The sequence below is a fragment of the Oratosquilla oratoria genome, chromosome 11, assembly GCF_046742065.1.
Source record: "Oratosquilla oratoria isolate Oo_2021 chromosome 11, ASM4674206v1, whole genome shotgun sequence".
NCBI lineage: Eukaryota > Metazoa > Arthropoda > Malacostraca > Stomatopoda > Squillidae > Oratosquilla > Oratosquilla oratoria.
The window spans coordinates 24,729,728-24,739,727 of NC_134787.1; the positions used below are offsets into that span (position 1 = coordinate 24,729,728).

General features: G+C 39.2%; 1 protein-coding gene across 1 annotated transcript in view; it reads left to right on the forward strand.

Annotated features, from left to right (window-relative positions):
* Positions 1 to 7,053, forward strand: part of LOC143029677 (uncharacterized) — a 16,569-nt gene extending 9,516 nt beyond the window's left edge. Inside the window, exons 5-7 of the mRNA XM_076192495.1 lie at positions 2,593 to 2,733; positions 4,331 to 4,507; positions 6,105 to 7,053. Coding sequence (XP_076048610.1) covers positions 2,593 to 2,733; positions 4,331 to 4,507; positions 6,105 to 6,431 — 645 coding nt within the window. The 3' untranslated portion in view covers positions 6,432 to 7,053. The remainder of the gene's footprint in view (positions 1 to 2,592; positions 2,734 to 4,330; positions 4,508 to 6,104) is intronic.
* Positions 7,054 to 10,000: the final 2,947 nt, after the last annotated feature.

Sequence of the window (10,000 nt, forward strand, 5' to 3'; positions counted from 1 at the left end):
TTACTAGACCCTAAAAGATTGTCGCTTGAAAACTAAAAATGTATGTTCAAATACACTCTAAGATATAAATGAAAAATTATCAACTAGGAGATCTTTCTTTATATCAGATTAGGTAAAGCTAGGTACAGCTAAGTTGCCTTTGGCAAACTTATTGTATAGTCACTCAAAAAAGTATCGGTAAGAAATCGTACAGAAATGAACTTAAGTAAACATTAAACTCTGACACATTCTTCAAAAGACTTAGAAACTGTTGGTGCGCCTGTGTATCAATGCGCCAGTGTTTCTCATAGCTTTGTAGTTTATAAATGTGCGTCCTCATTATAACAGCATTCAGTGAAGACATCTAAAATATCAAAATGGTACTTAAGTTTATATATTACACAAATTCTATATTATTTGGAAGAAACAACCTGTTGACTGCTAAGGAGCTGTGGAGTGTTTTATTATAACTTGAATGGCTGCTCCTCTGGGAGGGCAAGGGTTGAGTAAGGTGACGGGTAGGGCCATGTAGACAGGAGAGCTTGTAGCGTTGTCTAGGCCGAAAACGTGTTGTGGTGTAGCAATATCTATTGCGTATGCTCTAGTGTGTGTGTGTGTGTGTGTGTGTGTGTGTGTGTGTGTGTGTGTGTGTGTGTGTGTGTGTGTGTGTGTGTGTGTGTGTGTGTGTGTGTGTGTGTGTGTGTGCGTGTGTGCGTGTGTGTGTGTGTGTTCGTGTGTGCATGTGTTGTGTGTGTGCGTGTGTGTGTGTGTGTGTGTGTGTGTGTGTGTGCTGTGTGTGTGTGCGTGTGCGTGCATGTGTGCGTGTGTGCGTGTGTGTGTGTGTGTGTGTGTGTGTGTGGTGTGTTTTTGTGTGTGTGTGTGTGTGTGTGTGTGTGTGTGTGTGTGTGTGTGTGTACGTGTGATTTCAGTAACAATAAAACATTAATCATTCTTGTCGGTGCAAATATAATTACTTTCAATCTTGTCACATCTTAAAGCATTAAATGCTTATTCCACACCACGTATTTCAACTAGGGAAAAAGGTAGGGCGCAACTCTGTCACGACTACCAACTGTAGAGGAAAATTGATTCAGTTGTTTCATTCGTCTCCCACGAAAACCTAAAATCACCAACCGATACTTTTTTGAGTGACTGTACATTATAATAGGTTAGGTAAGCTTAGGTTACGTGATGCTAAGTAACTTTACGTACGATTTATTTAGATTAGGTTAGAATTGGTTAGATATAAATTAGGTCAGCTTTTGTCACGTTAGATTAGGTTAGGTTATGTTAGATTAGGTTAGTTTAGGTTAGGTTAGGTTAGGTTAGGTTAGGTTAGGTTAGGTTAGGTTAGGTTAGGTTAGGTTAGTTTGGTTTAATTTAGTTTAGATTAGGTTAGGTTAGATCAGGCTAGGTTAGGTTAGGTTGTTAGGTTAGGTTAGGTTAGGTTAGGTTAGGTTAGGTTAGGTTAGGTTAGGTTAGGTTAGGTTAGGTATAATGTTAGGTTAGGTTAGGTTAGGTTAGGTTAGGTTAGGTTAGGTTAGGTTAGGTTAGGTTAGGTTAGGTTAGACCAGGTTATCTTAGCTTAGCCTAAGTCAGGTTAGGTTAGATTAGGGTAGGTTAGGCTAGGTTAGACTAGGTTAGTTTAAATTAGCGTAGCCTAAGTTGAGCTAGATTAGTTACGTTTATGACAAGTTAAGTTTGGTTAGGTAAGATTAGGATAAGGTTATGCAAGGTTTGATAAGCTGTGATGAAGATGTGGGAAACCGACGTACAATGCATCTTTACTATAGCTAACCGATTTTAAAAAGAAAATGTAATGAAAACGATTTAATATGTTTCTATACAAATTGACATATACGTCTAAGATACCGAACCTAGCGAATTATTGTAGCCTAAGAACACTAGGTCACAAATGATGTTTTTTATTTTATCTAAACCTATTTCACGACAATGTTGACTACAACAACTTACCAAACATACTGCCAGACTTCACTTAATTGCTCGCGGTCATGGAACTCTCACGAGCGACCTTTGAAATATAATTTGAAGATCTTATGCCAAAAGGCGCTGGGTCATTTTTGTTTTCCCGAGACCAAACCAATTTTTGCTCTGTCAGCCAGCAAGCCACATGGATGTGCAGCAGGCAAACCCAAAATGATTGACGAGGTTATTTTAGGTTAAGTTGAATTAGGTTAGGTTAGGTTGAATTAGGTTAAATTACGTTAGGTTAGATTAGGTTAGGTTAAGTTAGGTTAAGTTAGGTTAGGTTAGGTTAGGTTAGGTTAGGTTAAGTTACGTTAGGTTAGATTAGGTTAGGTTAGGTTAGGTTAGGTTAGGTTAGGTTAGGTTAGGTTAGGTTAGGCTAAGTTAGATTAAGTCAAGTTAGGTTAGATTAGGCTGAAAAAATAAGGAAATTATGTATGATAATTTATATCGGGAAAACAAAAATTACCGGTACTCAAGACGCTCTATGATCAAAGCCGTCACCTTTGCCCAACGTGCTCGAACGGCCAGGAGATCAGTCACCGGTAGCTGTCGGAGTAGAACCCAAGTCCTATCTGAAGCTCAGAAATCTGTTCTCCACCATTTGCTGACGCTCTCCTTTTTCAGGGTCTCCGAGTTCGCTACGACGCTCTGGCCTCCTTCAGGGACATCGTCTTGCCCTACGTCGACGTGGTCACCCTTTGCACCAACCAGAGGGACGTCGTGCACCACCGAGCAGCCCTCCTTCACCTGACGCACGTCCTCGCGGTGAGTACCAGAACAACCGTCTGACGATGGAGTTGTCGAAGTGAGTGGCAGTTCGAAGGGCAGAGCAACCACTTGATGGGGAAGTCATCGAAGTGGGTGTCGTTGTCTCCGCCGCCACCATCACTATCATCCCCCATTTTCTTTTATTCCTTGTTTATATTGCCATCAAACTTTTCACCCCTAGCATCTTTGTGGTATCCAGCACACCATCACTACCTTCGTCATCACCAGCTTGTCTCCATCATCTGTTATTTTGCGTCTCATCAGAGAAAGAATGATGATCACTTTCAAACATTTTTTTTCCTTCCAACTTCCCCACTTAAGTCTCTCTTTTATTTCCTTTATAGCTCCATCTCTTCTGCACGATACTGAGCCTATGGATAGAAGCGCTGATTATCACTAACGAAATGCTCAAACTTTCACCATCAGCAAGCTCACAATAATTCCATTATGTATTTTCTCATCACCATCACCTCCATTACCATCATCAATTTCTTAAGTAGATATATTCATTATTCTGATCATTATTACAAAGGATTACAAATGATTACAAAGGAGGAGCACGCTGACAGGAGACCCTTTGGTCCATAACTAGGTCGGATGCGGAAAAAATTATAATAATGATAAATAAATGAATAGATAAATAACAGTCATAGTAATATAAATAATGATAAATAGAGTAAATAAATAAATAGGTAAATTTAATAAACAAACAGGTAAATAGTAAATAATGATAAATTGATAGGTATATGATAATAAATAATAAAGCAAATAATAAACAAACAGACAAATAATAACAGACAAATGAACAAATAATATGAAATAAATGGCAGGCATTACAGCATCTTGCTTAGCTGTTTATCTAAACGAATCTAAAGCTTCGAACTGAACTACATAGCACTGCTTCTGCAGGAAATTTACTCCATTCATTAACCACGTGGTTGGCGAAGTTGTTTCTACCCACTTCCAAATTAAATTTATTTCCTGACAGTTTGAGATCATTATTTCTTGTCGAATTTTCATTCAGTGCGAAAATGTTGTCACGTTTGATGTTGTCAATTCCCTTTAGAATCAAGACCTGTGTCAAGTCACCTCTGAGTCTACGCATTTTTAGGGAAAACAGATTCATATGTTTTAGTCGATTTTTGCATGATTTATTTTTGATATTTGGAATCAGTTTTGTCTCGCCATTGTACTTTTTCCAATCTGTTAATGTCTTTAATGAGATTCGGTGACCATACGGAAACAGCATATTCCAAATGATTACATAGTCATCATGTTTTCAGCTTCGAGTGTCTAGGATCATAATGGAAAGGAGAATTTGCATTTTATTTTGTGTCAGTTTAATTTCAATGTACAAATGTGTTTTTCATTACAACTAAAGGACACTGAAACCTGTCCTTACAATACTTCAGAAATATACAACTCTTTCATTAGTGCTGTATTAATAAAACTATTAAAAGCTCATTCTTATTTGTCATAAGACATAAAGAAATACATTGAATACTCAACAACGGGTGTTCGAAATATAAAATTTTTACATTTTCATCGAATAAAATCAAATCTAATCCAACCTTCCCATTTTGATAACCCCCAGCGGGTGGACCGGTGTCACTTACAGTCGAGTTCACCTGGTCTTCATCACTCCTCCTCCTTCAGCCACTACTACAGTTCCTCTCACTGTCACGAAGAAGACATTAAGATCGAGGACAACAATTCCCCTCTCAAACACAGCTTCTGTACCTCGCCAAAGTCACGGGCTTCTACGTTGGAGGTGAGTGAAGTTCGGAAGTTGTACCCTTAAATTGAAAATATGGGATCGGAAACACTGCATGGGCATGGACGCTGAATGCTGATTTGAAGAGAGTCTCGGCGCCTTTGGTACCAAGTGCTTTCGAGAGAATCATGGAGTATCACTGGAATGAGCTTGTATCAAACTAGCGACTGCTCCGTGAGACTCAGTCTAGTCCTTGTTCCCAGCATAATTCGTGAACATCAACTCCAGTTATATGGACATGTGACGCGTTTCCTTGTATGGTGATCCCACTCATAGGGTGGTCTCAACAAGAGGCAGTTCTCGGTGAGGGAGACGAATGGGACGCCCACAGAACTAATGGTTGGGGCAGGTCGACTGATTCAACCAAGAACTGTTTGGAAGGGAAGGGTGGTTGTGTGGGAGCTTATACGGGGAAACACAGTCGGTGGTGTGAGTGAAGCGACGCGCCCCCAGCGTATTCCGCAATGTTGACAAATCTAAAACGAAACACAATTGTTAACTTATCACACTTGTATAGCAATGTTGACATACTACAATCACATTGTTATTCATCATCACCTGAAACCACATTTATCTGTCTTGTAAACAAAACCACATCAAAATCGCATTTCATTAAAGATGACAAGTCTTCTGAAACAATCACGTTCACTTTCTGTAGTCGTTCATTGGATGTTCACCAGTGTTACTTGTATGCGCGGTGAAAACAAAGAAAAACTAATGATGTTGGACAGTAGTTTTGAAACATTTCCGCCACGTTTCGTGATAATGTAGGTTTTTGTGTAAACAATACATTTAATCTCGAAATCAAAATTCTATCGATGGTTTAGATAACGTATGCAGTGATGACTACAGTGGAATTATTTTTCTTGTTTTCTAGAATCATTTAATTACTGTGATATTGCTGTGTTTTATTGCATTGCTTCTGATCTGGACAGTAGGCAGGAGACAGGGCGCTTGCCTTTGACTTGGCTACTTCCTCTGTATGGGAGAAGAAGGCCTTGGTATATAGATAGATAGATAGATAGATAGATAGATAGATAGATAGATAGATAGATGTTATTACCAAACAGATATAGTACAGTGTAGTTTTAATTATGTGAAATTGCCATAAAATTTTGACAAATGCTATTCCGTTAGATGATTTCAATTATAATTTCAACGGAACTATTTCCATTTTTTCTATTAAATTTACTCTCAATACAAAATCGCCGCAAACAGATAATAATAGACTCAATATTTATGGCAAAAACATGAACTATTTGATATGATGGAGTGGAGGGAGAGTATACGCTTGCCAGAATATTAAAAAGATAATTTCAATAATATAGTTATGTCTTAGAATGTTTTAGTAGTCTTATTTCCTAAACAGTTTTACTAATTTGTAATTTTATATTAATCTGTGATAGCTGTATTCCTGACATGTGAAAATGCCATTTAATATTGCCATATCTTTGAAAAATTAAGTAAATTCGAATTTCCCCAAGCAATAATTATTTCAAACTCCTCAGCATATATGCTGCAGATCTGTGCATATTTTGTCTTCATTGCCGTTCTCTCTTACAAGTTTGCATTCATAGAAAACGTTCATTTCCAGATGTTGACATCACTTCTCCTGGAGACGGAGATGACGTGGCTAGGAAAGGAAGGAAACCACGTCGAGGCGTTGATCCACCTCCAACACGGCCACATCCCCAGTAGGAGAATCCTAGGTCTCCCTCTCCACTCATCCTTCTCCTGCCGTAACAACGCCGAGGACGACATCCCCGACAGTCCCTTCTTCGAGAAACCGGAGTTGAACCTCTTGCCCATCGAAAGCTCCCCCTTGAGTCCACATCACTTCTGGTCCTCAGATTTCGAGTTCTTCTCCTCAAACCCAACGGAGAGCCTTCCTTCCCTGAAGGCATACGCCCGACGCCAATGAACTGGAGGAACTTCAAGGAGAGCTCCGATGGTGAACTTCGTAAGGAGTTCGTAGTTTTTCTGGTACATGACCCTTTTTTCGGGGGAAAGAATGGACTCGTCTTTGGTATCCTGAAGTGCAGGTCGAGTCCTTCTTGGCCCCTTCTGTAAGGAACTGGCCACTCGTCCTTGGAGCCTCTTTAGTACGGTTCCCCGTGTCTGCCTTCACCAGCTGCAGGGGGCAGGACCCCCTCGCTGGCTACAGGTATTGGGAATCAAGCAACAAGAGCATATCTCTTGAGGCATATTCACACACACGCACACACACACGTACACACACACACATACACACACACACACACACACACACACACACACACACACACACACACACACACACACGTACACACACACACACACACACACACACACACACACACACACACACACACACACACACACACACACACACACACACACACACACACACACACACACACACAAAGTCTCTCAACTACCTCCAATCGTAGGGGCATAAGGAATGTTGTCTACAATTTGAGAGCCTATGGTATCCAAACGGCTGAATAAAATCGTCTGCCACTAGCCATAATAAAATTGATGAGGATATCAAAATATCGTAAAAATTAATCGTTCAATATGATATATATCGTGTATCACAATATGATGTATATCATATATGTCATTCTAGGTGAAGCCAGACGATTTTATTCACCTGGTAAAAAGAACCCTTTCTTCCTGGACTTCAAAAGAGATTATTAAACCCCCATACACCCCTACCACCTCTCTGTCCTCCTCTTCCCCTCACCAAAGTCTTGCTGGCAAGACAAATGGACGGATCCAAGAGAGATAGTCTGCCCATACACTCTCAGCTGACGTCACAGAGAAACCAGAACGTGGAGGCCGCTGATTGGTTGATTAACGATCTCAAGCTTCAATGTGACGTCAAGAGCCAACAGGGACAAAATTTCGTCCTGTGTTTGCAGATCATCTCTCTTTGGACTTTCACCTTGAGAACAAAGATTGTATCCTTTGATGACATGATTTCTATGACATTATTATGACGTAGATGCTGTAAGGTTATAGAGATGGAAGATTCACGTGGTTTCTTCTCTATACCTGGAATATCTGGAACCAGGAACCTGAGATATTCGGAGAGAATTTTTCCAAAATCCAGCACGTTTTTGTATTTGATTTTTTTTTTTTTTTCGAGTATGGGAAAATTCCGAATTGTCCCAATAAAGAGAACCATCTGTTCTGTCAACAAACAATAATTGTATATTGATTACACCGTTCACAGGAACGGCTGCGGCACTGACGTCGTAGTACACAAGCTTAGAAATTCACATGTGTATTCTACATCTACGTCGACTATACTCGTTCTTTATCTCATATTAATAAAACTGACGGTAATAAATAACACATGTTTCTTTGTACCTCTGGATTGTGCAATATGGAAGTTGGCACCGCTGGAACATGGAACCAGTGTTGTGTGGATCATTTAAATGGAAAATTGCAGATGCAGTGACAGACTCCGGTTCTTACAAAATTGATGTTTTCAATCATTTGAAGGTGATATTTCCAAAACTAAACTCTGGCTGGAAAACTGCAGATGCAGTCAGACTCCAGTTCTTGCATTTATTTATTTTTTTTTTTTTTTCAGTCCTTTAGAGGTTATACTTTGTAAGGGAAACTCTGGCTGGAAGATTGCAGATGCAACTAGACGTTCCAGCTCTTATAAAATCGTCCTTTTGGATCCTTCAGATATATCGTTTTGTAAAATGAGTTCTCTGCATCTGCAGTCTACTAGCAAGAAAGTTCAGTTATTATAAAACTGTCCTTTTCAATCATTCTCTGGCCGCATCTGCGCTATACCGGCCAAGAAATTTTAGCTCTTACAAAACTTCCCTTTTCAATCCTTCAAAGGAAATATATTTTATGTGACAGAACCACCATTGTATCGTGTGTTCCGTGATCGGACAGACCCAAATCTGGTCTAACCTTCACTTAAAATGAATCAGAGAAACTATCCTGAAAGCTATAATTTTTGTATCTATATACTGTACAAATAATATAAACATATTGTGGAAGTGATAAAAAAAAATCCATTTAGACAATAAACAAAAGGTGCTGCACTAGGACACGGGTGAGCTGCAGCGGTGAAGAATATATACATGAATAATAGACGCCCTAAGAAGATTTCTCAAAACTGAAAAATACTAATCTCAATGAGAGGGACAGAAGAAATCAAGCGCGGAATTTATAAGTATAAAACCTTGTCACTTTTTATCTTTACTTGATGTTGTTAATAACATATACCGACGTACAATAAACGGACCTCCTTGAATAATCATACGTTAGGTTGAATTAGGTTGGATTAGGTTGGGTTAAGTTAGGCAGGAATGTGTTTGGCTGGATTTGATTGTACTACGTTAGGTTGGGTCACTTGAGGTTAGGTGTGGTTAGGATGAGTTGGGTTGTGATGAATGTGGTTTAGTATGATTCCATTAATGTAGGTGAGTTTAGTAGATATTCAAGTTAAATATATATTTCATAGTGGAGTATGGATCATGGGGTATATATTTTCTGAGGGTCCATATTTCACAATAGGGCCCGGAGGTATTTATTGCATCGATGTCCATATTTCACAGTAGGGCCCAGGAGTGCTTATGTTATGGGTGTTCATTTGGATTGTATATCAGTGATGGCTGCAGCTATGACAATAAGCCCTCTATAAATAGAGTCGCTTAAGTTAATTTTTTCCCTTCATATTCCTTTTGTATTTATTTCATCTGCCTTCAGGGGATTTTATTCAGTCGAAGGAAATTTGAAACGATTGAATCTAGAGTATTTCGAATCTAAAGCTATAAACAAGTGTTCGGGGAAGTACGATCAAACCCAAATTGGCGAGCGTGTGATGTCTTTAGGCAAACGACTAAACTCGTGCGCTTTTGCCGCATTTCCAAATTTATTTAAGCCTGAGACGACGGAAGTTTATTTTTCATCTGGATAAAATCGTTAGGTGCCAACAATGAAATGAATATATATGAAGGACAGTTGTTTATGGGTTAATAGCCATTACGGAACAATGATATTGTTAGGAGATTAAGTCTTGATGACGCCGGGCTAGTTTAGCAGCCGTTAGTGATAGCTGTAGTTAACTTACCCGGCAAGTAAATGTTGAGTGCTAGTTGAAGTTAACTTACCCAGCAAGTAAGTGTTGACACTAGAATAGTCTAGAGGTAATTTTACTAACTTTCGTTAAAACTGGGCAAGTAGAGGGGTAGTTTACATGTCACTATCACTAGCGACTACTAAACTAGCCCCGTGTCAACAAAGTTTTAAACAATGGTGGTAGTGGCGAGGGAGTAATTGTGGTATTCTCCTTCGTGATGGTATTGGTCGTGATTGCAGTAGAGAAGGGAGAGTGGTTGAGTATGAAAGAGAGCTCCCGTTTAAACAAGTAATATACTATACTTTCCCGCTAGCAAATTCCCCAATATCTTATTAACCTTTCTTCTGTCGTAACTGTCAAATTTCTTTATGATTTCTTTATGGAAAAAATTGAGGTTT